Source organism: Haliotis rubra, unplaced genomic scaffold (genome assembly GCF_003918875.1).
Source record: "Haliotis rubra isolate DU_JTF1 unplaced genomic scaffold, ASM391887v1 Scf109, whole genome shotgun sequence".
In the NCBI taxonomy this organism is placed as follows: Eukaryota; Metazoa; Mollusca; class Gastropoda; order Lepetellida; family Haliotidae; genus Haliotis; species Haliotis rubra.
In genome coordinates, this window is record NW_025764992.1 from 2,170,310 (window position 1) to 2,198,078 (window position 27,769).

Sequence of the window (27,769 nt, forward strand, 5' to 3'; positions counted from 1 at the left end):
GAAACTAGTTAGATTCCTGAGCTCGAAATACGCATGCCTGGAGAGAGGCATTCTGGGATATAATTCCAGAGGAAAACAAAATCAGATGGTAAGTATGGAAAATATTTTTTGTTATAGCTCAAAATTTAGATCTGGTATTGTTTAAACAGTTTTAAATATTCTCGAAAATAATAAGATGAACTAGTTTTTATTTCTAAACGACATTATTCCTCTCAATTTGTTAAAAAAACATGTGAAGAGCTGGTTGTACCGAATGTGTTCCATTTTCGTGCAGTAAGTTTATCATGGTAACGAACGTCTTCAGGTCGATTTGCGTGAATATTTACACACACTATCGGATGCAATCCGTGTATTTGGCAATCCAGACTGAAAATTACATGAACATTTTACAAGGTGTAAAGAAACATGTCGGATTTATTCCTGGAAGACTCCTCGTTATTTGAATGCTATAGGATTAGGAGTAAAACTGCATTAGGTCTTTGTCAACAGACAACACAGCTACCACAGCCACAGTTCCTTCTGTTCAAGTATACTCAAATGTTATTCAAAGTTAGTCATTTTGAAAATTACAATTTGCACAGATACAAATGTTATGGTCGATGGTCAAAATGGGACAGTTCAGTCAAGACATGACCATGCAAGTCACGCCTCTCTTCTTCAAGAATTAAAGATTGGGTGTTATATCTCACGCAGAGGCATTGTATGGACCAGAAGAACAGTATATTATATGTAATTGTAGTTGTGCTATGGTCCTTTGTTGAACATGGGGAGCCATGATTTTGGATATAATTTAATTATGTTTAATGAATCAGGTATGGACACATAGTAACTAGATGGTGTGTAATAACTAGATCTGCAGTGTGTATTTCACTTTTCATATTGTCCATGTTGTATTTGAACAGGTGTGGATGTGCATGTTATGAATCGTCTCAGTATGATGGAACATGTACATCTCGCAGGTGAAGATGAGGATGATATGTACTCAGGCTTCAATGACTATAATGCCACATTAGACACAGAGGTAAGTGCATCCATTATGAAGTACATGTAAATCATGGTAACTGAATTTGATAGTCCCATTGGGTTTGCAGAGTAGTGATCTTTAGGACCTGTGCTTGCACTAATGGCTGACTTAAGATAGCTGAAGTGTGTGACCTGGCTGTGATTACATTTTTGCATTGCCCAATGATGTGGATTCAGTTATAGGCGTCTATCACTGACTCTGGGCTGCATTTGGAATGATTGAATAAATACAGTTTTATCATGTTGATATCCATCTTCGGATTGGTTTATATTCATGATATGTATGGGAACTGTTTCTCTTGTGTTATAGGATCTTGCACATGATGAGAATTTCCAGAAGGCTGTGTTGAGAACAAGCCATGGCAGGAGGCCGCCACCTGTAAGTAAAACGTAATACACACACACCAATTTGGACATTCACCTGTGTGAAAGATAATCATGTGTTTAAAAATGATAACCTGTATTTTTGAGAGAGATCATCATCTTAGTTCTTCAATTTTATAAAACAACTGTTTTTGTGCCCTTATCATTTAACTTCATGGACATGTTTAGTTGCTGGCCACAAATGACAATTCATTGTCAAAATGATTTTGGTCTTCACTGAACTATACTCTTCTCTTTAAGCCAATTCTTGGCATTTGCCCTGCAATTTAAACTGATTTCAGAGTGGTCCTAAACATAAGGATATCATGTAAATGCATTAGTTTATGTTATTCTATGTGACTTTATAAATACTGTGGATCATTTGTTCTTCACCGGTGTTAAAATGGCCCAAAAGATCCATGTCTTGCTATATTTCTTACAAAAAAATGTACTTTGAAGAAAGCTCCCAAATGAATACATCTATGAAGGTGAATAATTGAGAATTTGATGTTTGTGAAATGCTCTTGTTAAGAAGATGCTATTTGTGATCCTTTTAGACTGCAAAGATGCCACCTGGAACATCCGCCCGTCTTGGGACGGCAGCACGAGGTAGGCTAGGCATGCCATCTTCCATGGGTCGACCAATCACTGGTGCCATACAGGCTGATGGACAGGCTCGACCAATGACAGCAGTGCGGGCAGCAGGATTTACGTCGTCTGGCAACAGAGGTAGATAAGTTACCATTGATCACCCACCAAATAGCTAGAGAACACAGATGGGGATGGTTTTGTAATGTGTTTGTTTGTATCAGGTCTGATGAAGAATCAGTGTTTCCTTTCATTTATTTTAAAAAAATTGAAAATCTATTAAATTCTAGATGATTTAGGTAATGTAATTAAGAATGAGTGAGTTTAGTTTTATGCTGCTTTTAGCAATATTCCAGCAATAGCACGACTGTGATATAAAGGCAATTAACATCTCTTCTGCATGACTAGAAGAAAACATTCAAGTGTTTTCAACTAAACTATGATTGTATCTGTCCAGGTGTTGGATTTGACCCCATGAATCAAGCAGGACGTGGACCAGCTCCCCCCCTGGAACCAAAGCCTGAGGACAGGTGAGATGCCGCTGTACACACTATTGTAGGATTCTTTGTGTCAAACAGGCTCATGAAAAATGTAACACAAAATGGTACAGTTTTGAGAACAATCCTAACACCCCCTATAACTGATATATTATACCCCAGTCTGCCATAGTTTGCCTTAATACTAGGGCTGGGATGGGTAACCCAGATACCTGGGTCGGGTGGGTTATGATATTGTGACTAGTAGATTAAACAATGTAATATGTTATTCTTTCATGAATAAAAGGTTGTATTGTCTTTGAAGATTTAGACATAAATTACAGTCACCTGTTTTGAATATAATACATGGTTAAGATATTGAGAAACTCGAAATTTCAACCACCAAACTTAAGAACATATTGCCATTTCTTACAAATTTGATGTCAGGAATTAACATAATAGGTATCAGGGTAGGTTAGGGTAACAGATGGTGGGGTACCCGGGTAGAAAATTTGAACCCACCCCAGCCCTACTTAATACCCTGATGACACAGTTACTATGAGTTAGTTTCTTTCATGGCATTACATACCTGGACCAGGGGTGGAGATGGAAACATAAGTGATCATTACTGTGACATCATTTATTTTCAAGTTCTATTGTTAGGCATTGCATACATATTTGGAAGACTCCATCAAAAATCTCATCTGCTTCTAAAACTGATTGATGAATACATGCAGAGTTTGTGTTGATGTGGCATATTATGTGGAATTTTTCAGTCCTGAGGAGAAGATTCGGCAGCTGGAGAAGAAGGTCAATGAACTGATAGAGGAGAGTTGCTTCGGGAATAGTCAAGGCGAACTGGGGCTGGTGAGAGAATCTTGGTCTGGTGCCATATCTGATGTTTCTATAGGGATGTAACCATTCATCAGCACCTGCAATGTCATTGATACTTAGAGTAAAGATGATACTTGAATCGTCAGTTTCTGAGATTGGGATACAGTATGAACAGGAACAGAAACTAAATAGAACACAGCTCCATCTGGTGAAACATGAGGAACAAGTGGATATAGTAGGCAGGCCCACTGAAATCTTCAGTTTCATCAGATTTAAAAAGTCCACAAACAGTACAAAGCATGGAATTCAGATTATGTATTTCTTGATTGTTTGACTTTTGAGTTTTAAAGAGCTACAATGGTTTACAGAGATATTGGCAGTTGAAGAGCAGCTGAAGTGTATGAAACGCATCGTGTATTTATGTGTATTGTCATGCCGTTCATAATGTCGGTCTGACAGGCGTTGGAGAAAGCAAAAGAAGCTGGCAGGAAGGAACGTGTTCTCGTCCGACAGAGAGAGCAGCTTTCCATGGGAGACCAAATCAACCTTGACCTTACATATTCGGTATGTAATACTTTGTTTTGTTTTGTTAAAGTCATATTTGTTTTACTAGTTACTGGGACAGATCCTTGTTTATCGTTTAAACAAACCAGATGTGGATATGTGATTACAATATATGCAAAGTACCTCGTACATGTAGGCTGCAACTCATGAGGATGGATTGAAAGCAGTCTGTGGCTGCTGGTGTCATTGTGTGATTGTGTTGTGTCTGCAAACTTCAATCATAAGTCTGAAAGCTGCATTTAAGTTAAGCTAGAGCTATTTTGAATCTTATGAATTTGATATCAAACAAATAGTGGGGAATTGTGTGTCTTAAGAAGTTAATAATAATTATATGTAATAATGTTAATTTGTTATTAGCGACCTATTATCAAGCATTCAGTGGTATGCCATTCTCTTCCCACAGAGGTTATTTGTCATATCTTCCAACGAACCTCTGTTCTAATACGGCCATATTTCCCGGTTCTCGTAAAATCCCCTATCGGCCAAACATCGCAACACGAATTATCTCCCTTCTTTCTATCCAATCAGAACACGTGTTACATCGACTTAAATCCAACCTGACTAATACAACCAAATGTATGGCCACAAATATCCCTCATCTGCCAGGGACTTGTGTTGATGTGACAAAAAAGACATTTAATGGCTAGCTTGTCCGTTGTCAACGAGGGCGATGGAGATGCCATTGATCCGCCATAACATGACTGAGTTCTGTCTAGAAGAAACGTTTACGCATCGCGCAGGTGAAGAGATTCTAGTTTTCCTGAAGCATGCGGAAATTACCGAGGCCTTGCGAATGATCACATTTGAAACAACGTTGCTGATTGCACAACTAAATCTGATTGCAACCAATCATGAATCCTGAACACTAGCACCATGAAAGGGCCATATTAGAACAGAGGTTTGTAGGAAGATATGACAAGTAACCTCTGTGGGAAGAGAATGGTGGTATGCATGAGTTGTTGATTTAATTTTAAACATGTGTTTTTAACAGTACTAGTAGTATTTTGAATTTTGCGAGGTCCTCCACATAAATTCGGATAGTGTTTTGTACCTCTCATGTCAGTTTTAAAGGTGATATATTTTATAAAGAGCTCATGCTACCTGTTTATTGTGTTACAGGTGTTGTTCAATCTTGCTAACCAGTACGCAGCCAATGAGATGTTTGCCGAGGCTCTCAATACCTACCAGGTCATTGTCAAAAACAGGATGTTCAGCAATGCTGGTATGTACTGTATGAATGTCATCTTAAATCAAGTAGTTACCCTTGATATGTCGTGCAGTACAAAACAATGTCCCTGATCAGGCCATTATCTGGGATAGTGTATAAATTACAAATACAAAAAATTAAAAAGGAGAAAATCATAGTATATTTTCCATGTGGCATTACTATATAATACATGTAATACACCTTTCCCTGAGTTATGAGTGATATTGCAGATCTGATGTTAAAAGGGGTATTACCAGACTGTTATGTAGTATATTGCTGTCGTCTATAGGTCGGCTTAAGGTCAACATGGGGAATATATACTTCCGTCAGAAGAACTACCCAAAGGCCATCAAGTTTTATCGCATGGCCCTTGACCAGGTGCCCAACACACACAAGGAGATGAGGTATGTACAGTAACTTCTTTCAGAGGCATTTAGCATTAAGGAAGGATAACAGTCTATGGGTAAACAATTCCTTTATTAAAATGAGAGTGATGTTTGGGTGTAGGTTCTAATCTAACACACTTGTTAGATAACGGTGTTGGAACCTTCACCCAAACGTCGCTGTCACTGTTATGAAGAAGTTGTTCATCCATAGATTGTTATCCATCCTTAAATATGTACAGTGTTTGTTAGTCGGATAAAATGTATATTCCTAGCAGTGATATAATAATTACAGAAGAAGGTATTGCCAGTACTTCTGATTACCACGATTACAGTTGACACATTTCTTTGATATTGTTGAGGTGGGGCAGCCTAGTGGTTCCAGTGTTCTCTCATCATGCTGATGAAATGGGTTCGATTTCAAACATGGTGTAATGTGTAAAGCCCATTTCAGGTGTCCCCTGACTCTGCCATATTGCTAAAGTTCATTAAAACTCACTCACTGATATTCTTCTCGTAGTCCAGTCATCCAGAACTCCACAGGAGAAACTATACTCAGCAATGAGTGACATTTTGTTTATTGTTTGTCTTTCCAGGACCAACATTATGCAGAACATTGGTATTGTGTTTGTAAAGATGGGGCAGTACAATGATGCCATCACATCGTTCGAACACATCATGTCCGAGTCCCCCACTTTCAAGACTGGCTTTAATCTAATTCTGTGCTACTTCGCACTCGGGGATCGTGACAAGATGAGACGGGCATTTCAGAAACTCCTCACAGTGGATCTGAAGATAGATGATGAAGATAAATACCTACCTCATGGGGTATGTGGTGTATGGAGTTTACGGGCTATGTTTACACTCTCTGGCCAGATTATCTTTCATGATTAGAATTGGTCTTCAGCAACCCATGCTTGTCATAAGAGGTGACTAACGTGATCGGGTGTCACGCTCACTGACTTGGTTGACACATTTCATTGTATCCCAAATTCATAGATTGATGCTCATGCTTTGGATGACAAGATTGTCTGGTCCAGACTCAATTATTTACCGTCCCCTGCCATATAGCTGGAATGTTGCTGAACAATCAAGACAACAAACCAACCAACCAATCTTTCCTTGTGTGATCTTGTTTTTGGTAATGTGAAATGATGTTGTTACTTAATACAGTATATTGTCTGTCTGTCAATGTATCAGTACAATGGTGGTGCCTAAATAATATATGTTAGTACATTGATGTTGCCAAATTGAGATATGTCATTGCCTGATTGGGAAGTATCAGTACAATGATGTGATAATCTCTACAGTGATGTTGCAGGGTGTACTATTCATTTTGTTTTGTCATGGTATATACAAAAGGTCTTAGTTGAAATACTCAAATGAAATGACTTTCATCTACATTTCAAAGCAATGATAAAAAGGGCATATACTGATATGTGTTGAAGGACTAATTGTTGCTGATGGTGGTACCATCAATTATGTAGTTGAAACAAAACAAGACTGTTTATAACATGTTGTCATCGAGCACACAGTTGTTTGACCACAGTTAAGTCTGCCCATGTCCTTTAAGTAATGATGTAATCTGTAAACATGACACCTTTCTATAGGATGAAAAGCAGTACAACCTGGTGCTGGAGGTGATCAAGAATGACGCTCTCCGGCAGATAGAGAGAGAAAAGTAAGTCTTCAATACCGGTAGATAAACACTGTTGACCATTACTGATAGCTAAGGCTTGACTTTTGTTTTGCAATTTATCATCATAACTTTTACATACTTACATATTGCAATATGTCATATGATATATTGCTTACTATTCTTTCATCTGTAATTTGATATCAACCTGAAATGTAATGGAAACATCAGACTTTCCGGCATAATTTCTAGAAACTGTTGCCATGGTCAGAGCATATGGGAAGTTTGTCTCGACTTTCACTTTTTCACTTGGTAATTCATTATTTCATTTTGACTTGTCACTCATGTATACTCTTCCAACAAGCTAGAAATATGATTTTGAAATGTGCAATGTACCTGCCCTTTCCAAATATGTTGTGATACATATTCATGGGTATTTCAAGTCACAGTCTACCGGGATGCCAGTAATATCACACACCTGTGTTGACCATGGTTGTTGCAGGAAGTATGAAGCTGAACGGTGCATCAAGACTGCAGCCAAGATCATCTCTCCGGCTATAGAGGCCACCTTCTCTATTGGATATGACTGGTAAGCAGTGACATTCTTCTTCATAGAGATCGTCCTTGGGGTACATATTATGCATTTTCCACGCTGAAAATGTCCTGTGACAGTTGTATCAATGTTTTTGAATAAAAAGATTGTACAATAAATAAACTTTTTTATTTATTATACGGCCCCCACCTCGTGGAGTTACCTCCCGTTACGCATGCGCACCAACTGGGTAATCACCTAGGCCCGTATCATCATTCCTTCTGCTGTCACTCACATGTGTAAGACGTGTTAGATGTGTAGAGCAGTGCTGTATTCTCCAAGAGAACTTGAAAGAGATATGTCTGAGACACCACCTGTATGTATGGTCTTTATTTTATGTCCTTGAAAAGAACAGTAAAGCTTCGCGGTCGGTTGTTTCATAATTGTGACTTTGTATTAATTAATTTACGCTATCTTTCCCGTGGTTTACGCACATGTTGCTCTGCCATGGCGGGAAGTTTAGCGTGCCACGTGGTTGTAATATTGCGTATTGAACCAACTATTTCTTCCCGTGGTAGCCTTCACGTATTTTTCAATGTTTTATACGTGTCTATTAGCTGCTGGTCCGCTGTTAGCTACATGTTTGCGTGTTTGCTTTCAGGCGTTTTCCTCCTGTTCGCTCTGTGGGCAGAGCATTCCCAGGGCTGACCGCCATGACAAATGTATTGTCTGTCTGAAAAAAACGGACCATATCTCAGAAACCTGTGAAATATGTATGGGGTTTTCCCCCCGGGCCCAGAAGAGAAGGGTGGCGGATTTTCTCTTTTATAGAGAAATGCGGGAGGCGGGAGGGGAACTGACCCAGGTCCCCCTGTCCAAAGCCAAAAAGCCTCGTAGGCAAGGCAAAAAGTCACGCAGCCAGTCGCCTATTCACGCTCCTAGTAGCGGTTTTGACATGTCGTTAATTACGCAGATGTTCCAGCAGCACGCGGACTCGATGAGGTCCCTCGTTCATGAGACGGTTGGAGGGCTCTGGCAGGAGTTCCTCGCCCACTCTGAGCGTGGGGCGGAGAGTCTGGGGGTGGGATCGCTGAGCCCGGCTCGATCCCTCGGCCTTGAGGCGTCTGTAGATCCGTTGCCTCTGGCCTCGGGTCCGGACGCCTCGGCTGCCCCGGAGGGGGAGGCTTCGCTCGCAGGGTCCGTTGAGGATTCCTGGGGTTCCGGTCCCTGCGCCGTCCCGCCCCATGAGAGCGGAGGCACCAGTTCTGCCTGGTCTGCCTCCAGCGTCTTGGGACCGGGGTCTGTGCGAGATGGCAGGTGCCGACGCGGGGCGCTCTGTCTGCTCCTCCCTCTCTTCTGTGCCTGGTGCTAGGCCGCCCACTGGGTCGAGGTTCGGGTCCTCTTCGCGAGGTGACCCAGCCTCGGACTCGGGCTCGGGCGCCGAGTCCATGGATACTGGGGAGGTAGAGGAGCAGGAGGGTGCCTTCCGTTTTTCGTCGGCTTTGCGGGAGGTCCGGCAACGCATTGCCGAGTACCTGCCCCAGGCCGCGGTGCCTGCCAGCCGCACAGACTCCTCTGAGTTCCGCCTGCCAGGCGAGGCGTTTGCCCCTCGGCAGCCTACGCAGACGCTGCTCTGTATTCTACCATCGTTGGTCCGGGACGTGGTTGATCCCCTCTTGTCCCTTTACGCTATCTTTCCCGTGGTTTACGCACATGTTGCTCTGCCATGGCGGGAAGTTTAGCGTGCCACGTGGTTGTAATATTGCGTATTGAACCAACTGTTTCTTCCCGTGGTAGCCTTCATGTATTTTTCAATGTTTTATACGTGTCTATTAGCTGCTGGTCCGCTGTTAGCTACATGTTTGCGTGTTTGCTTTCAGGCGTTTTCCTCCTGTTCGCTCTGTGGGCAGAGCATTCCCAGGGCTGACCGCCATGACAAATGTATTGTCTGTCTGAAAAAAACGGACCATATCTCAGAAACCTGTGAAATATGTATGGGGTTTTCCCCCCGGGCCCAGAAGAGAAGGGCGGCGGATTTTCTCTTTTATAGAGAAATGCGGGAGGCGGGAGGGGAACTGACCCAGGTCCCCCCGTCCAAAGCCAAAAAGCCTCGTAGGCAAGGCAAAAAGTCACGCAGCCAGTCGCCTATTCACGCTCCTAGTAGCGGTTTTGACATGTCGTTAATTACGCAGATGTTCCAGCAGCACGCGGACTCGATGAGGTCCCTCGTTCATGAGACGGTTGGAGGGCTCCGGCAGGAGTTCCTCGCCCACTCTGAGCGTGGGGCGGAGAGTCTGGGGGTGGGATCGCCGAGCCTGGCTCGATCCCTCGGCCTTGAGGCGTCTGTAGATCCGTTGCCTCTGGCTTCGGGTCCGGACGCCTCGGCTGCCCCGGAGGGGGAGGCTTCGCTCCCAGTCCCCCTCTCGGAGTTGGCGCAGGGTCCGTTGAGGATTCCTGGGGTTCCGGTCCCTGCGCCGTCCCGCCCCATGAGAGCGGAGGCACCAGTTCTGCCTGGTCTGCCTCCAGCGTCTTGGGACCGGGGTCTGTGCGAGATGGCAGGTGCCCGCGCCAGGCGCTCTGTCTGCTCCTCCCTCTCTTCTGTGCCTGGTGCTAGGCAGCCCACTGGAGTCGAGGTTCGGGTCCTCTTCACGAGGTGACCCAGCCCTCGACTTCGGGCTTCGGGCGCCGAGTCCATGGATACTGGGGAGGTAGAGGAGCAGGAGGGTGCCTTCCGTTTTTAAAATCGGCTGCGGGAGGTCCGCAGCGCGCCGCAGTACCTGCCCCAGGCAGCGGTGCCTGCCAGCCGCTGGAGACTCCTCTGAGTTCCGCCTGCCAGGCGGCGCGCTGCCCCTCGGCAGCCCACGCAGAGCGCTGCTCTGTATTCTACCATCGTTGGTCGGGGCGTGGTTGATCCCCTCTTGTCCCTTCACGCTATCTTTCCCGTGGTTTACGCACATGTTGCTCTGCCATGGCGGGAAGTTTAGCGTGCCCGCGTGGTTGTAATATTGCGTATTGAACCAACTGTTTCTTCCCGTGGTAGCCTTCAAGTATTTTTCAATGTTTTATACGTGTCTATTAGCTGCTGGTCCGCTGTTAGCTACATGTTTGCGTGTTTGCTTTCAGGCGTTTTCCTCCTGTTCGCTCTGTGGGCAGAGCATTCCCAGGGCTGACCGCCATGACAAATGTATTGTCTGTCTGAAAAAAACGGACCATATCTCAGAAACCTGTGAAATATGTATGGGGTTTTCCCCCCGGGCCCAGAAGAGAAGGGCGGCGGATTTTCTCTTTTATAGAGAAATGCGGGAGGCGGGAGGGGAACTGACCCAGGTCCCCCTGTCCAAAGCCAAAAAGCCTTGTAGGCAAGGCAAAAAGTCACGCAGCCAGTCGCCTATTCACGCTCCTAGTAGCGGTTTTGACATGTCGTTAATTACGCAGATGTTCCAGCAGCACGCGGACTTGATGAGGTCCCTCGTTCATGAGACGGTTGGAGGGTCCCTGCGCCGTCCCGCCCCATGAGAGCGGAGGCACCAGTTCTGCCTGGTCTGCCTCCAGCGTCTTGGGACCGGGGTCTGTGCGAGATGGCAGATGCCGACGTGGGGCACTCTGTCTGCTCCTCCCTCTCTTCTGTGCCTGGTGCTAGGCCGCCCACTGGGTCGAGGTTCGGGTCCTCTTCGCGAGGAGACCCAGCCTCGGACTCGGGCTCGGGCGTCGAGTCCATGGATACTGGGGAGGTAGAGGAGCAGGAGGGTGCCTTCCGTTTTTCGTCGGCTTTGCGGGAGGTCGCGGTGCCTGCCAGCCGCACAGACTCCTCTGAGTTCCGCCTGCCAGGCGAGGCGTTTGCCCCTCGGCAGCCTACGCAGACGCTGCTCTGTATTCTACCATCGTTGGTCCAGGACGTGGTTGATCCCCTCTTGTCTGGGTCTTGCCTCCGTTTCGACTTGCCTGAGCTTGTCCGGAGGTACCAGCTGGGGGAGGATTCCCTGTTCGCTGTTCCAGTGGTGGATGAGTGCGTGTTTGCCCGATTAAGCCTTGGGGAGGCTCGGCTTCCTCGGGCAGCTCCGGCTGCTTTCGGCAAGAGCGGTTAACACCACTGTTTGCCCTCGCGGGCGACTCCCCTGCGGCATGCGTGCGGACCTACGAGGAGGTCTGCCAGAGCGCCATGCAGCAGGTGCGGTCGTCGTGGTCCATGAGGCCTACCTCTCCTCGATGCAGAGGTCGGGCCCTGGAAGCGGAGGGGCATGCTGGAGGCGTTTCTCCGCGTGTCGTGCTACTCCGTCAGTTATCCGAAGTTCAGGCACACCTGCGTCGCGCGACTCCTTGCGCGTCAGCTCGCGTCGGCGGTGATGTGCGCAGTCATGGGGATCGCCAAGCTGTGGCTGTCGGCGTCTCGGTACTTTCGGCAGCTACACAGCAGACCTTGCTGGCCCTTCCCTACCGTCTGGGGCGGCGTTGTTTCCTGGGGCCCAGCAGGTCATCACGGGAGGCTGCCGCTGCAGCTACCTCCTTCAAGGACTCTAAGGCCTTGTTGGAGCACCAGCGGGCTTCGCCCCCACTCCCGTTCCACCTTCCTCCGCCGGGGTGCAGCCTACACCCGAGTCCGCTGGCTGGCCCGGCGGCTTAGGCGGGGGTAGGCGGAGGAACAGGTCCGCCAAGGGTAAGGGCAAAGAGCAGTCCTCTTGACTAGCTCCCAGCCTTTTGGGCGGGGAGGTCTGCCCGACCTCCGTTAACCCATCAGGCTGTAGACCCAGCCGTGTGTCACTCCCAGTCAGCTCCGCTACTACGGGACCACACAGCTCTTACCCCACATCCCAGTGGGAGGCCGCCTCTCTCTATTCCTGCGGGTGGGAGAAGGCTACAAACAACACTTGGGTGCTGTCCACCATCAGTGTAGGCCATTTACCACTGTGGGGCGAGGTCCGCCCGACTTCACTGGCATCGCCGCGCTCCGGTGCCGTCATGTCAGGCAAGGGCGGACATATTAACGCGACGAAGTTCAGGCTCTGCTGGACAAGTCCGCAATCGGCGCATTCCACGGAGAGGAACAGGCGGGGATTTTACTCCACGTACTTCCTCGTCGAAGAAAGGCGGCGGGTTCCGTCCCATTCTCAACCTCAAGGGGTTGAATCGCATGCTAAAGTACCATCCTTCAAGATGGAGACACTGCTCTCGGTGATCTCCTCTGTTCAGCCCGGCGATTGGCTCACGTCAATCGACCTCAGGATCGCGTATCTGCATGTGCCCATACATCCATCGTTCAAGCAGTACCTTCCGGTTCTCTTCACGGCGGGATGTGTTACCAATTCCGCGGTGCTCCCCTTGGCATATCCACTGCCCCAGGGTGTTCACCAAGCTCATGTTAGTCCGGCTACCCTGCGCTGCTCGCAAGGAAGGCGTTGTTACCCTTACCTCGGCGACTGGTTGCTCGGCGCACTAACTCAGCCAGCGAGCCTAGATGCTACTCACCGCGGTGATAGACATTCTGGTTCGACTGGGGTGGATCATCAACCTCAAGAAATCCGACCTGGTACCCACCCAGGACTTGGTTTTCTCGGTGAGGTTCCAAACACACAAGGATCTAGTTTCCTTGTTGCCCGACCGGGTCACCAGAGTGCGGGGAGATGGTGTCTTTGTTCCTCTCCCAGCCCCAGGCACCAGCGGACTTGGCTCCGTCTACTGGGCCATATGGCGGCGGCGATCTCTGTAGTGTGGCGGTAGCGGTTGAGGATCGCCCTATACAGCAAGCTTTGGCGAGTCTGTGGGCTCACTTTCGGAGGACCTGGGCGGAGTCTCACAGTCCCGGGTGGTTGACACCTCACCTTCAGTGGTGGACCAATGTCGGGGAATCTCACCAGGGGGATCCCCTTGGAAATCGGCGCCAGCTCTTACAGTTCAGACCGATCGTCCCTCACGGGCTGGGGGTGTTCTGGGCAGTCTGTGGGTGTCGGACTCTGGTCGAAGCGAAGCCCACCTTCACATCAGCGTGTTGGAACTGAGAGCTGTCGCGGTTGGTTTTGGCTTCGAGAGCATGTCAGGGCCAGGTGGTTCGTCTTCAGTTGGACAACCAGACGGCCATGTCGTACATCCTGAAGCAAAGGCGACGCGGTGTCCTGCTCCTCCGGGAGACATGGGACTTTCTCCTCTGGTGCGACCAGTGCGATTGTCAGGTACTCCCTGTTTATCTCCGGGGCTGGAGAGCGTCGCGAGCAGGCGGCTCTCTCGCGCCGGATCCTGGCCCTTGCAGTGGATGCTTTCGACAGGCAGATATTCAGAGTTATCTCCCCAGTTATGCGGGTGCGTTCCAGGTGGATCTGTTTGCGTCCGGCGGGGCGAATCAGACACCGTGTTCTGCTCTCGAATACCCGGACCGAGGCGTTGGCTGCCGGCGCCTTCCTGCTGGATTGGGCCGGGCAAAGTGCTCTGGGCGTTCCGCCGTTACCACTCATTCCCCGTGTCCTTTCACAGCTGTCCACCCAGCCAGCTCGGCTGCTTGTGCTACTGGCACCGCTTTGGCGTCACAGAGCTGGTTTCGGTAATTCTCAGGTTTCTGGCTCAGCCTCCTGTTCTATTACCTTCTGACCGGACATTCTCACTCAGAGCGGGCCCCCACCCCAATCAAGGATTCAGTGGGTGGCAGCCTCTGTCAGGTCTAGCCTCGAGCCGCAGCGAATTCCTGCAGCAGTTGCAGACACAATTCTGGCCAGTGGAGGATTAGACAAGCGTTCAGTATGAGGATAGGTGGTCCAGCTATGCTTGATAGGTGTTCAGATAGGGGATTGCAGATCCCTTTTCTCGCGGAATAGTCCGAGTATTGGAGTTTTGCAAGCTCGTTTGGAAGAAGGCCTGGCGGCCGACCATTACGTGGCTACTCCACGCTATTTCCACTTTTCACACCCTGTCGATGGTGCTCTTCTGGGGCAGCACCCTCTCGTACTGGCGCTTTCGCTGGCGGAATGCAGTTCGACCTGCTGTCAAAGCGAACCAGCCCACCTTGGGATTTGTCAATTGTGCTTTCGATTGGCTGTCGGTCCCACTTTCTCACACCTATCGGCTATTTCCATTCAGTTGTTAACTTGGAAGGCTGTTTTCTGGTGGCGGTAACATCTGGTAGTAGAGTCGGCGATTTACATGCTATGTCGTCCGACCCGGCTGACTGTGTTTCACACTGATCGTGTCAGTATTAAGCCTCCCGGATCGTTACCGCCCGAAGGTCGATCAACGCTTTCCATGTGACAGCTCCTATCGAACTTCCACTCTTACCCAGCCTTCCACATTGGGGACCTCTGCAGCGAGCACTCACCCGTTGGATGTCCGTAAGACCCTCAAAGTCTATATCAAAAGCGAGCGCGGGGAATCGATGCGGGTACCCAGCTGTTCTGTTGTTATGGTGGCGGGAAGGCTGGTGTGCCAGTGAGCAAGCAGACTTTGTCTTGCTGGCTAGTTTAGATGTATTTGTGCGCTTATCAGGCTAAGGGCAAGCCTCCCCTGAGGGGTTGAAGGCTCACTTTCGGTCAGGGCAGTAGCGCATCAAAAGCTTTTGCATCGGCACTCCCCATTGAAGAGATCTGCTCTGCAGCTATTTGGAGCCGGCCTAGCGTTTATTCGGCATTATCAGCTCGATACACATTCCGTAATCGTCGCGAGCTTTGGCGTTCTGTTCTCTCCAGTGGACAGTGTCCTGCCACCCTGACCGAGTGAGTCTTGGTTCATTGGTTTTGTTGGGCTGCTGGTCAATACTGAGTTTTATTGACATGTCCGCTAATGGGAGCTAAATAACCTCATTTTGATCCTCTCGGAGTATTTAGGTCGGTTGTGGCGTTTTGACATTCCCCCTCACGGTGCTCACTAATCGACACAAGGTGGGTGGGGCTTTGTTTACATTTAGCACCATGTGCGACTTACTATCTGCGAACCTCTGAGGTTAGTCTTTAAGTACAATCCTCCTGTCAGTTCTCCTCCCACAATGCCTCTGCGGCGAAACTGGGACATGTGACAGGTGAGTGTTATGGCGTCTGTTACATTATTCAATTGGCGATAGCTATTTGTATGTGCTTGGACAGAATTCCCTCCTCCCTGGCCTCCGGTCTTTGGGGAGTCTGTGTTTATGCATAATATGTACCCCAAGGGCGATCTCTATGAAGAAGAATTAACCAAACCTGAAGAGGTTTTCAATTCTTCGAAGAGAGTCGATCCTTGAAAAGAACCTCCATACTCCCGCAAATTCTGTGCACTGATTTATTCAGCAGAAGGAATGATGATCACGGGCCTAGGTGATTACCCAGTTGGTGCGCATGCGCAACGGGAGGTAACTCCACGAGGTGGGGGCCGTATAATAAATAAAAAAGTTTATTTATTGTACAATCTTTTTATTCAAAAACATTGATACAACTGTCACAGGACATTTTCAGCGTGGAAAATGCATAATATGTACCCCAAGGACGACTCTCTTCGAAGAATTGAAAACCTCTTCAGGTTTGGTTAAGTTTTTATGGTAACACTTTCCCAGTCCACACAAAATATTCAATCCCAGGTGTGTGCAAGTGCAGATTACCTTTTCTGAAAATAGTCAAAATGTTCAAAGTTTTCACTTATGATGAAACAGTGACTAGCCTGAGGAAATAAGAATGGGGAAGCCTGGTGGACTAAGTGGTTCCTGCTTACACCAAGGCTCTTTGATTCCCTACCTGTGTGAGTGAGTGAGTGAGTTTAGTTTTACGCCGCACTCCGCAATATTCCAGCTATATGGCGGCGGTCTGTAAATAATCGAGTCTGGACCAGACAATCCAGTGATCAACAGCATGAGCATCGATCTGCGCAATTTGGGACCCGATGACATGTGTCAACCAAGTCAGCGAAACTGACCACCTGATCCCGTTAGTTGCCTCTTACGACAAGCATAGTCGCCTTTTATGGCAAGCACATGGGTTGCTTAAGACCTATTCTATCCCGGATCTTCACGGGTCCTACCTGTGTGAAGCTGGGTACTATAAGGTGGGTACTATGTATTATTACAAGCTGGGCTTCAGACTCTCTCAGTTATAGGACATCATTACTTGTGCTGAGAAGATCAGATTTAGGACCGTCTCGAATTGTACATGTGAGTCAGCAGACTTCCAGACAGAATGATCCCTTTTTAGACTTCATAGAAGAATTGGTCCCCATTACTATTGTTATGGAAATGGTTACATGAATGGCAAAAGCAAAACTTTACCACAGAGAAATGTTTGCATTTTAAGATGGCTATCATGTTTAGCAAATATCCATGATGAATGTTTGCATTATTCAGGTGTATTGAACAAGTGAAGAACTCACAGTACATTGACCTTTCTCATGATCTGGAGATTGACAAGGCTATCATGTTCCTCAAACAGAAGGACTTTCAGCAGGTACCTCCCACTACTCATGTTCTCGATCACATATACTTTGTTATACAAAGAACACTGTGGATATCACTGGTCAGTGTCCAGTTCACCATGTTTGTCATATGACCTGAGTGGAATACTGGCTTATTGTCGTGGCAACAAGCCGATTTCATTCAGTCTGATTTTGGCACTAAATTCATGACTATATATCAAGACATTCAAGATATTCAGACATTCAGATAATAAATGTTTGTGTGTCCAGGTATTTTGTGAAAAACAACAATTTTAAACTGACTTTTGTTTGATTACAGTTTTGCCCTTCATCTTGTCTCCATATTATGATTATATGAAGCTACATCTCTCATATTTCCAGGCTATTGAGACTCTAAAGTCATTTGAGAAGAAGGACTCAAAGGTTGCAAGTACAGCTGCTACCAATTTGTCCTTCTTGTACTTCCTGGTAAGTTCCATGCTGACCTCAAACTAGGGGAGACTACTCTGTCTGGGTGTAGGCTGGAATACTGGGGTGTGTTTACTTTTCACATGGATGTTGTAGGCTTCAGTGCATAATATTCGACAAGCCCACTGTGCCATCCATTGTAAAATGGCTTTGATGCAACTCTCAGGGATGTTTACCTTAAAGGAATTTTTCTTTTAGTGTTTGTAGTGATAATTTCTTGAAATACTTCTAATAATTGGTCTATGACAAGTATTTGAATTTAATGACTGAATGTAAATGATTGTTAGGCTGATATAAAAGTAAAGGGAATCCTATTTTGAGAATGTTGTTCAAGCAATAGCAAAATGTGAATGGTCATATCTAGCATATTCACAACATTACAAAACAATGTCCTGTTACCATGGTTACATAGGGAGAATCATGTCAAAATAACGTTTCCCTTTTAAATTGTTCCTTTACTTATTTTCATCATGAAAGAAATGAACAATAGCAATATAAATGATAGAGAATACTGGTTAGATCATGAACATTTTCACAAATTTCTTTTAAATGTGTGTAAGTCACTTATCACAAGGTATTTCTAATTTCATTCAGTTCCGATCAGTAAAGGTCACAGGTTTCACCATGTTATGCCTGATCAATGCAAATTTGATTTTTGAATTGCGATCATTTATTTGATCATTCTCTCATGCCCATGTTTTTCATTGCATGTGCCAGCACAAGGAGGTATATTAACATTCCACATATCTCATCTTATTTCCTCTGCAGATCTTCAACTTATACCAGCTTCCATGCTTACTTATATAGTTTTAAGTTCTGGATGTTAATGTTTCCTTCTCTCTGTCTTCTTTTCCCCCCAAGTATTTTTGGTGGTAAAAGTGGTGCATCTGTTTTTGTTTGCATTTTCCTAATTCCAAGTGGTGAATCTTGTGATTATTTTGTTTGTGCTTGGGTGTGTGTTTGCGTGGTTGCATGTGTGCGTGTGTGCTTGTGTTCATGTGTGCATGTGCGCCTGCATGTTCTGGTGTGTGTTGGTGCGTGTTAATGGGTGAATGTGTGTTAGTGTATAAGTGTGTTTAATTTTACTGCTGCACTAAGCAATATTCCAGCCATGTGACAGTCGCGTCGTGAATGATCTGGACCAGACAATCCAGTGATTGATATTATGAGCAACAGATGATGCCTCAGTAAACCAGATCACCTACCATAGCTTTGTTTTAATGGGTTCAAGTGGACTTATGCTACATTAACCAGGTAGTGTTGACTTTAATCAAGTTTCCAAATGTTTTAAAAATTTAAGAATGGTAAAACTTTATCTTAATGACAATTTTGTTCTGGCAACAGCATCTGTTCTATTCCATTATTCTGATTTGATAACCAGACTAACACACTGCTCGCGTTTCCGCACTAAATATGTGAGTGAGTGAGTGAGTTTAAGTTTACGCCACACTCAGCAATAATCCAGCTATATGGCGGCGGTCTGTAAATAATCTGGACCAGACAATCCAGTGATCAACAGCATGAGCATCGATCTACGTAATTTGAATATGATGACGTGTCAACCAAGTCAGCAAGCCTGACTACCCGATCCTGTTAGTCGCCCCTTACGACAAGCTTGGGTTATTGAAGATCAATTCTAACCTGGATCTTCACGGATCACTAAATATGTGGTCAGCACGTTCTCTGCATGGTATAGTTTCCGTTTCTGTCATGTGTAGCAGTAGTAGTATTGTTGTCCACCTAGTGGTAGGTACAAGAACTACTTTCACATTGTATTTTAGATTTTATTATCAGCACATATACATAGCCTCATTTTATACAGCACCCAAATCCTCTTTGTTTGGTGGGTAGCATGACAGCAACAATAGACTGAACAACGTTGTCACACCCTGTTTCTATGATACAAGCATTCCATTGTGAGGTCATTATCAATACAATGCAAAACTTGTACAAAATATGGATGTAACATTGTATGAAATATATTGTAAAATACTCTTTTCTTAAAAATTGTACACACGGTCTCAGATGTATTTTCTCTCCAGTGATGCAATTCATCTCTTAACACAAGTAGACTGACTAGTGCAGATTTCTTCATGTATTGTGAAGAAAGACCGTTTCTTTTCACATCCAAGATTATTCCCTTCATAAATACACTGTTTGGAGACCAATCTTGTTGCCCCGCCTTCATTTGGCTTGAATATTGCTGAAATCATGTTAGAACCAAATTGACACTCCGATTCCGCTGTAACAGACATCATGACCTTTACCCTGTATTACTTTCATATCACACACGTCTCCAGAGCACAGCTAGGTTGGAAACCGGTCCATTTGTTGCATTCAGTTTTGGTGTAAGACAATGTGTTAAAGTCTTGACTTTTTCCATGATGCACAGACTCAATGTTTTGTCTCAACAAGAATGAATACATTTTACATGACTTGTTTTATGACATCATGCATAATGTTAATAAATTTGACAGTAGAAGTAGCTTTATAATGTATTATACTGCAAACATGTATGTTAATTTGGGCAATGATTCTAGGTGCTACCAGTTACCTATCACAAGTTGTATTTTGGTTTATGTGTTTAATATTTACTTCCCATTTCCAGGAGACAGATCTGGCCCAAGCGGATAAGTATGCCGAGGTTGCCATGACAGCAGACAGATACAACCCTGCAGGTTTGTTGATACTAGAACCATTGCAGCTGCTTTGTGCCTACCTTATCATGTTTCCGCATACACTTAAGTTGTTTTAATGTAACTGTGAAATCCTATTGCTATGATTATTGGCATAAATCCGTTTTGAAACTATAGCAGATTACCATGATTTTGATTATATTGTGAAAAAATGTCGGGAAAAAAAAAAATGACTCTATACTGGGTTGATCTTAATTCCTAACCTGTTCAATGCTGTATCTTTAGGAGATATGGGTAATCTTGTGCAAGTTTGGTGCAGAGTTGCAACCCTTTGTGCGTCAGGATCTGCTGAGTCCAGTAAGAACATATGTATATCACTGCTGTGTTGTAGCCCTGGTAAACAAGGGGAATGTGCTGTTTGCCAAGCGAGACTACGAGAAGGCAAGAGAATTCTACAAGGAGGCCTTGTCCAACGATTCATCATGTGTTGAGGCCCTGTATAATCTGGGTGAGAAATCATTGAGTTTACCTTTCTGTTTCATTCATATGAAGGATTAAATCTAGGAATTGTCCTTTTCATCAAATAAATAAAACCCAATGGCAGCAGATGCAAAATTTGTTTAGATATAAATCTGGTGTGGTTGTGGTTGGATGACATACCAGATAACCATTCTTTTGATGAATTGTCCTTTTTCATCAAATAAATAAAACCCTAAATTTCCAATGGCAGCAGATGCAGAATTTGTTAAGATATAAATCTGGTGTGGTTGTGGTTGGATGACATACCAGATAACCATTCTTTTGATATTAAGGAGGAATGGTCTAGATACTGTGGATCCATCCAATGGATCTACCTCAACTTTGTCTTGTTTTGTCTTAGAACTGTGAACTAAATCAAGTACGGAGGTATTCTACTCTGTGGGTATTCTGTGTGAGAACTGAGCTCTGTGTATTCAGAAGGCTTCGCTGTTCCATCCAAGACATCCAAGTGGATTTGGTTGTTGGACTCGGTCTTCATTTATGTTGCATAGGTCATTGCTCTTCTTGATACATTTGTTGCATAGGTCATTGCTCAATTCTGGATTTACTGGTCCAGACTCAATGATTTACAGGCTGCAGTATGTAGCTGGAACACACCAAGACATGCTACAATTTGTTGACAGTTTTGACAAGTTTGTTGTTTATTCCCTGCTGCCAGGTCTGCTGCCAGGTCTGAGTAACAAGCGTCTGGGTCGACTAGAGGACGCCCTGGACTGCTTCTACAAGCTGCACGCCATCCTGCGCAACAGTCCGCAGGTCATGTACCAGATTGCCGACATGTATCCTTGTGTTATAACCTCATTGCTAGTGGAGATCTCATGGGCCTTCAGTGCCCCAGTTTAGACAGCTAAAGGGATAGAGTGGCTTGACGACTTGGTGAATGCACATCATCTTATACCAGTTGCATAGATTGCTCATGATGTCAATCACTAGACTGTTGTCTTGGAATCACTTGATTCGGATGATGGTCCTGTTTCCTTACATGTAAATAGTTACATCACTGTGGCAAGACAAGTTTGTTTCACATGAAATGCATGCTATTTTAGTGACAGATTGAGTAAAGTAAAGTAAGACGTTTGATCAAAGTTGATACTTTAAGGATTTGCAAGCACCAGTAGACATCCTCAAGCTTTGATTGTTTAGCTGAGTACAATCCCTGACAACTGATTGACCTTAACCTTGAAGACATGACCAGCTTGATGACTCAGCTCAGGCTACTGAATGGTGAGTTACCTCCCTTACTGTCTGATCTTATAAACATATAAAAACAACAAAACAGGTTTTAGTCTATATACTTCCTGTTATGAAACTTACTTAGTTATAAACAATGTAATAATGTTTATTGCTTGGAGTTAAATTGGACAACTTAAAAGCACAGCCATAATCATGTAAAAACATTTGCTACAAAAATGATGAGTGAGTGAGTGAGTTGGGTTTTACGCCACTTTTAGCAATATTCCAGCAATATCACGGCAGGGGAACACCACAAATGGGCTTCACACTTTGTACCCTTGTGGGGAATCGAACCCGGATCTTCAGAGCGACGAGGCGAATGCTTTAACCACTAGTCTACCCCACCACCCCCAAAAATGATGATGACTGCCTTGTCTTATATAAAGATGTTACTTCTTTTTGTGAAAGACAAGAAAACAAAGACAAAGACTTGTTTATGTTATGACTACAGCACTTGTTATTAATTACAGGAGTGGGGCAGACCTTTCTAATGGACTTATGTACTGAAACTGATGCCCCTGTGCTAATGCTATAATTTGGATGACCCTCACCATGTCTTTGGACAGTTTTCTCATGACCCTGTCTGAAAAGACAAAATGAAGAGCATTTTTAGATTTAGAAATGTTCATTTTTCCATGAACCTCCCCAATATGTGTATTACTTTCTATGACACTCACCTCGTTCCCTACCATGCTTGTTGTAATCTGGTGTTCAAGCTCGCTAACTTGGTTGACACACGTCATTGTATCCCAATTGCACAGGTCAATGCTCATGCTATTGATCAACGGATTGTCTGGTCCAGACTTGATTATTTACACACTGCCGCCATATACGGTAGCTGGAACATTGCTGAATGCGGCGTTAAACAACAAACCAGCCAACCAAACAACCCAGTTTCCCAAAGCAAATCATATCAGTATGAAAGTATGAAATTATGATTGTGCTGATATTCAACCTATCTCTGTGTCAGGTTCATGCAGTTGCTTGGGGTGACGCCTTCCGACTCCAGCATCCTCGCCAGGATGGGGGAACTGTATGACAATGAGGGGGACAAGTCACAGGCTTTCCAGTACTACTATGATGTGAGTTACCTCCCTTGAGGGTGTTCCTTTGTTGTGTTAATGCATTATTTATTTACAAATGAAACAAAATAAATGTAAATAAATGGAAGACTGAATACGTCCCCAGCACCCTTTGACAAACTTCAGTGAGGATCAAGCTGATTTTTTTTTGTCAACATCGTCTTGTTTCATTTATGGTTGCAGTCCTACCGCCACGACCCGTCAAACATCCCGGTCATCGAGTGGCTTGGGGCCTACTACATTGACTCCCAGTTCTGTGAGAAGGCTATACATTACTTCGAGAGAGCAGCTATTGTACAGTACGTACAAGCTTTTGTTAATACATACACCTGTCAACATGGTCACTATACCAGGGCTCCAGATAATTTTTCAACATCAGGAGTACGTACTCCTTATTTTTTCAATATAGGAGTACTGGAAAATCTTAAGAGTACATTTAAAGTACTGACTGGAATTTCATGGTGTATCAGTAATCTTGTGTTTCGTTTCGTATATGCACCACAGTGTTGCTACTGTTGTGTAAACAGGTCAATAAACAATAATACAATACTTTTTCAGATAAATACCTCTGTAAATGATTCTAAGACCGTACACCATTGCTGTGGTGTGTATCTGTTACGTTTTCTAAATTATTTCCAACTGTATCGTGCATATGTTTTAGCCGTACATACGCCGATATGGCCCTTATCTGGAGCCCTGCTATACCAAGTCTTCCAATTACTTAAGGTGGTTTTGGTAAATGAAGGTGCCCTAATGTGATGTGCAGAGTTGCTTCCCTCAGGTCTACCAGGCTCATGATACACAATGCCATTAAGTATCATATGTTAAATTTTGTATTACCCTTTAATATTAATGCCCCATCGAGGAATCGAACCCACACTCTCAGAGTCTGGCACCAGGTCACCACTGCACAAAGTCAGAAATCTAACCCAGCAACTGGCTTCCACAAACTGGGAGTCTGACAGTGGCTAGTCTAGTTCATGTACTTTGTGTACTCCTCTGACAAGTCTTACTTGACATGGCTCCAACGGCTGGAAATTTTGATTACACAATGCTATTAAGAAAGTGGTCAAACTTAACACAGCTGTTGCTGAGTGGGTTACATCATGGTAACGTCTCAGAGCTTACCCCGAATATTCATTCAAATCAAACACTGATTTTGATCTCATCCCATAAAAATCCAGGTTAGAATTGGTCTTTTGCAACCCATGTTTGTCATAAAAGGCGACTAACAGGATCAGGTGGTCAGATTCGCTGACTTGTTGACGCATGTCACAATATCCAGATCAATGCTCATGATATCAATCGCTGGATTGTCTGGTCCCGACATGATTATTTACAGACCACCCTTATATAGCTGGAATATTGCTGAGTGAGGCGTTAATCAATAAACAAACCAAGACTTTGATTTCATTGTATGAAGAGGCATGTATAATCCTACTGATTGCTGTTCTTCAGGCCGAACCAGGTCAAGTGGCAGCTGATGATTGCAAGCTGTCACCGACGAAGTGGAAACTATCAGCAAGCCTTGGAGACATACAAACAAATACATCGCAAGTTCCCAGATAATGTGGAATGTAAGGATGATGAACAATTGAACTGTTATAATTGTTAGGATGTACCCAGTGTTGTAGGAGCCAAACAAGTTTGCATTCGTTGGTTACAGAGTGTGACCTAGTTGATAGTATACTATCACCTGTTAATTGATGTTCATGGGTTTGGACTGGTTTGTTTACGTGTGTTTATGATACAAAACATTCATTCAATGTGGAGAAGAAACAGAATTTCGATTCTGATGTGCATCCATATTTGAAAAAGAGGCTTCTACCCACATTAACTTTTCAAAAATCATTGCCAAAATTGTCATTATGTTATGACCGGAAATTATTTTGAACAGAGCTACCTCCCTTAGCTTTGTGTTGATGTTCTGGTTTGTTCAAACCCCAGATGCTGTTTTTGACAACTGGATGGTGGTTTAATGATATTTGTAAACAGCCTGTCACACTTTGGGCTTTCCTCCAATATTTATTGAGCTGATATGATGTGATAGAACCATTTCCTCGTATTACAATAACATGTCTGTGACGCAGGCCTCAAGTTCCTGGTGCGGCTGTGTACAGACATGGGGCTGAAGGAAGCTCAGGACTACGCCACCAAGTTGAAGAAGGCCGAGAAGGCCAAGGAGCTGCGAGATCAGGTGAGATGAGACCTCTCTAGAGTGTCATTTACCTACCTCTGTAGAGAGATCTCTGTCTTTAGAGGACACCTCTACAGAGTGACCAGTTTGTACATGATGCCATCGTCAGAAGAGGAGTAGACTTATCTGTACAGGAGTTGCTTGCCTGCAGGTTATTTGGATGTTTGATGCAGGAATTTAAAATAATACCATTTAACATTACCCATGCAGATCTGGGTTAGAAATGGTCCTTTGCAACCCATAAGGGTGAGAAGCGACTAACAAGATCAACTGGTCAGGCACGCTGAATTAGTTGTCACATGTCTCCCAGTTGTGTAGATGAATGTTCATGATGTTGATCACTGGATTGTCTGGTCCATTATTTACAGAACAAGGCCATATAGCTTGAATATTGCTGAGTGTGACTTTAAACAACAAACCATTTAACATAATACTATGGTATTTTGTGTTGTTGGTTTGCAGATGTTAATTATCACAAACATTTCGGTGAGGGAGGCTGGTTAGATGCTGTATCTACTTGTGAATGATGCATTCAATGAGTATTTATGACAATCTATACCCGTGAAGGTCCGGGTTAGAATGAGCCTTCAGTAACTTATGCTTGTCATAAGAGGCCACTAATGGGATCGGGTGGTCAGGCTCGCTGGCCTGGTTGACACATGTCATCGGTTCCCAATCGATGCTCATGCCGTTGATGACTGGATTGTCTGGTCCAGACTCCATTATTTACAGACAGCTGCCATATAGCTGGAATATTGCTGAGTGCGGCGTAAAACTAAACTCACTCACTCACTATGACAATCTATATTACAGCGAGCTACAAGCGGTACACGGAGAGGCAGTGGTCGTGGACGACGAGAAGGTAGTGCAGGGAGTGGTGAGTGTGTCTCACTCGAAACTCTGTATATGATTTAGATGTGAGGACATTGTCCTGTTTACACTGGAGCGGTGGGGTATCCTAATGCTTAAAGTGACCACTCATCACACTGAAGACCCAGGTTGATCCCCCACATGGGTACATTCTGTGAAGCCCATTTCTGGTGTCCGCTGCCATGATGCTGGAATATTGCTGAAAGCGGCTTAAAATAAACCCACTCACTCCTGTTTATACCATACTCCTGTCAGTCACAAGATATGAAGGGTAGTTATTTTTGAATCCTTGTGAATACATGTCCAAGTTGGAATTCCAGGATGGAATAGGTCCATGGCTCTCTGTTTATTGCAAGAGATCGTGTGGGTACACTTATGATCTAGTATAATTGTGTCCATTTGCATGGCTTTTAGTTTAGAAAAAAATGTCCCTAAGTGTCCTGAAAGCAAATGCTTACAATTTAATGTGTACAAAGACTTCTGATGATCATATGTAATGATGTTTCGTCTGCAGATCGTGAAGGTAGTGGTAGTGGTCATCGCAAGGAAAAGGGCCGACAGCGTGGGGACAGAAAACGTCCAACATTTGATGAGGAAGAAGAAAATCCTTACCAGTCTGGTCAGAAACAAGATATAGGTTTGTTGGTCTTCACATGTTTTGGGAGAAGAAAACTCATTACTCATGTGATCTCATGTCAAGTTAAACAATGATGGGAATTTGTTTAGAGTTATCATGCAGGAATGATGAGTTGATGTAAGTTTTATCAAGCATTCTGATATTATTGTGTAATTTGTGTTTAGATGCTACATATAGCGACCCCCTGGGCCCCCAGATGGAGCGGCCGAAGACTGCTGCCCGGCGCAAGGATGCGATGGAAGATGAGTTTGGTGATGAAGAACTGGGAGATGACATGTTGCCAGACTAGACTCAGGCTACCCACACTTGCACCTGTTACAGGAGAAAGCTGTCACTTTCATACCACTCTGATTTGGAAGAATTGTGGATATTATCTTGCTTGTAAAGATCTACACATTTATAGATATGACTGTGTTTATGAATGCATTGACATTTGTGTAACGAAAGATTAACCTAAAATAATATCAGTTACAAGTAAGCATTTGATATTGTTTTGAAGATGCTCTCTCAGGTTCTTAGCAGCTGAAGCTTGCTGATGCATTGATCACTTCTTATTGTCTCACTGTTATCCCCAAGCTTCAAACGCATACACAATAACATAAACATTAAGACATAGTCTAGGTTGAGTCGCCTTTCCATGTCAGGAAAATGCTGTGTTTAAAAACTACGGCCTCTTAGCCAGTGTATGGAATAAGGCCCGTCCGACCGCCTGAAGTTACCAGCCCTGATGTCTGGCTGGGGTTTTGGCTTACTTCATACTCTGCTCTTAGCACACGTTTTCAAACATGAACACACAATGCACAAGCTGCTCATTTTATGGGTGATATTTTGTATCAGAGTGCCAGATTTCTCCTTGAACACTTCCGTCCATTGTTGTAGATGAAGCAGACATTGTTTAGAATCTGTGTTTACATTCCTGTGATACTGTGATACATCTATGTACATGCTTATTGAGAAATAAATATGTATGCCACTATCAACACTGTTGTTTTAGCTCACCTGACTAAAGGTCAAATGAGTTTATGGGATTGGCTGTCTGTCCTTTGTCCATTAAAATACATCTTCTCCAAAGAAACTACTGGACCAGGGACATTTTCACATACTTCTTCCGTCTGTGAAGATCTGTGTTAGAATTGGTCTTCAGCAACC

At 44.5% G+C, this 27,769-nt stretch overlaps 1 protein-coding gene across 4 annotated transcripts; it reads left to right on the forward strand.

The window, feature by feature from the left end:
• LOC124282861 (intraflagellar transport protein 88 homolog) lies at positions 1-27,600 on the forward strand. Of its 4 annotated transcripts, none has more exons than XM_046718899.1 (26): positions 1-88; positions 903-1,021; positions 1,334-1,402; positions 1,944-2,115; positions 2,432-2,504; positions 3,227-3,317; positions 3,744-3,848; positions 4,968-5,070; positions 5,345-5,459; positions 6,035-6,266; positions 7,049-7,119; positions 7,577-7,663; positions 16,890-16,989; positions 17,339-17,425; positions 18,143-18,151; positions 20,034-20,103; positions 20,453-20,569; positions 21,272-21,380; positions 21,787-21,825; positions 22,805-22,916; positions 23,100-23,215; positions 24,375-24,493; positions 25,007-25,113; positions 25,927-25,990; positions 26,498-26,620; positions 26,785-27,600. In XM_046718899.1, exons 2-26 carry the CDS (start codon positions 920-922, stop codon positions 26,907-26,909), a joined length of 2,517 nt encoding a protein of 838 aa, XP_046574855.1. In that variant the 5' UTR covers positions 1-88; positions 903-919; the 3' UTR covers positions 26,910-27,600. The 4 variants fall into 4 exon arrangements, with proteins under 4 accessions (XP_046574855.1, XP_046574872.1, XP_046574867.1 ...); XM_046718916.1 differs by having other exon boundaries at positions 25,927-25,975; XM_046718906.1 differs by lacking the exon at positions 1-88 and adding an exon at positions 255-273.
• The last annotated feature ends 169 nt before the right edge of the window (positions 27,601-27,769 follow it).